A 1887-nucleotide genomic window follows, 5' to 3' on the forward strand; every position below is an offset into this window, starting at 1 on the left:
CCATTGGCAAACTATCTGCTCAAATTAAGGGTAAATACACTTAATTTAGGAAGTGTTAACTTATTTCTAGATGTTTTTCAAGTGTTGGGTGCATATCTGACTACTACTCTCCTGGTCCAGCCTGTTTATTTAGGCAGAGATGATACAATGAAATGTGCTCTGTGGGAGGTTTAAAGTTTAAAGTTTTTAAAACCTTTTCCCTGCTTTAAACTGAACCAGAACTTAGTCCATCACCTCTCTGCCGAATTTCTCGTTCTTTGTAATGCTGTCTGAACCTCTGAGGTTCTCACAGAACAAATGGATTTCTGACATGCTTTGATGTCCACAGTTTGTTTGGTAACTAAAATGTTACAAAAAGGGTGTCTTTTAAGATGCAAAACAATAAATGTCTGACAATCAGAGAAGCTGATTTAGTTAGAAGAAAGTATACATCAGCAGCAGATGATCAGTATTTGATGAAATAATAAGATAGCTGATTAAGTTCATCTTTATGTGTTGGCTAGGTTTTAATGTTGTATGCTGTTTGTTTCCAGAGCAACAGCATTTCTGGAGAAGCAGGATATGTCACCAGAGACTGAGGCCATGTGGAAGACACTCAGCAAGCTGGCTCTAGAAGCACGGCAGCTGCACATCGCAGAAAGGTCAGCAGGACGACGCCGTCCGAGCAGAGAAATACACAAACCTACTTTTTCTAATGGCGCTTCTGTTCTTTAACAAGTCGCTCTTTCTATCAGTCTTCAGGTGAAAATAAGTTAGGAAAATAAATGGGTAACAAGTGCAGGATTCTCCCCCATAATACGGAAACCGTTTGTTTACAGGAATGCATAATTGGATTCCCTGCGATGTCCGGATATACAAAATTAAACACAAGCACAGAGCAGATGGTGCGTCCCGGCCTCTAGATTCATTTATCTCCAGACAGTTTTAAATCCTGCATCGTTCTCTTTTTCTCTCCATCTTTATTTCTCTCTGTTCTAAGAAACTCCTCGAATCATTAATAATGCATATGCTATTCATTAGGCTTTGGCTCGATTTGCATTAACCCCAAAATCTAAGTAGGAACCTTTTTAATGTCTGGACTGGATAGTCCTAACGAGGGAGGGAACTGATTTTAATGAGGCAGGAGGGAAGATTCAGTAAGACGGAGTTTTTAAATTTCCTTTCTTTTTATTTCTTCTTCATTAATCTGATGCAACTCTTCAGACAGGGTTGGTAATTACGTAGCCGAATGCTAAGATGTTTCCATTTCCCAGCCTTTCAGACTTGGTGGTGTACATGAGGCTCATTAGACTGATGCTGTTATTTATCTCACTTAGTTAAGTTTGCAGGTTTTCAGACTTCAGTTTCCTGTTGTTCCATCGCTTCTCCCCAGCTCCTCCTATCTGGTTTGATTTTTTTTTTTCTCTTCTTCTCTTGTGCAGATGTTTTGCTGCTTTGGGTGACGTCTCAACCGTTCGGTTCCTCCACCAGACCAATCAGATCGCAGACAAAGTTTCACAGGAAATGGTGTGTTTTAAAAGCCTAATTTGTTTCACTCACTGAATAATTTTGTTTTTTCAGAGCCTTAAAAGAACCTTCATAAGGTTTTCATTTTTGTTTTTCTTAATGTCATGAGTCTTTATTGGAACCCGCTTAAGCTCCAATTACAAACATATGTCTCGACTAGCTTTGCATACCTAACAGTTTTTGCTAAGCAGCTTTAGCTCAATAGATTTTTAAATGTCTGTAAAGTTCAATGTTTAGGTTTTGCTGCTTTGCTTCTTTTTTTGTGAATTTAAATGTAGACTTTGACTAGGCCATTCTTACATATGAATATTCTTATGCTGCGTTCACACCGGACGCAGCAGAAGCAGCTAGTTTACATGCAAAGTCAATGGTTGACGCGCG

The 1887-nt window shown here is 39.0% G+C and overlaps 1 protein-coding gene across 1 annotated transcript in view; it reads left to right on the forward strand.

Annotated features, from left to right (window-relative positions):
• Positions 1-1887, forward strand: part of ift172 (intraflagellar transport 172) — an 87082-nt gene that overhangs the window by 34740 nt on the left and 50455 nt on the right. Inside the window, exons 18-19 of the mRNA XM_015372829.1 lie at positions 534-641; positions 1422-1506. Of these exons, the coding sequence (XP_015228315.1) occupies positions 534-641; positions 1422-1506 (193 nt within the window). The remainder of the gene's footprint in view (positions 1-533; positions 642-1421; positions 1507-1887) is intronic.

Source organism: Cyprinodon variegatus, unplaced genomic scaffold, assembly GCF_000732505.1.
Source record: "Cyprinodon variegatus isolate N-32 unplaced genomic scaffold, C_variegatus-1.0 Scaffold76, whole genome shotgun sequence".
Classification (NCBI taxonomy): Eukaryota; Metazoa; Chordata; class Actinopteri; order Cyprinodontiformes; family Cyprinodontidae; genus Cyprinodon; species Cyprinodon variegatus.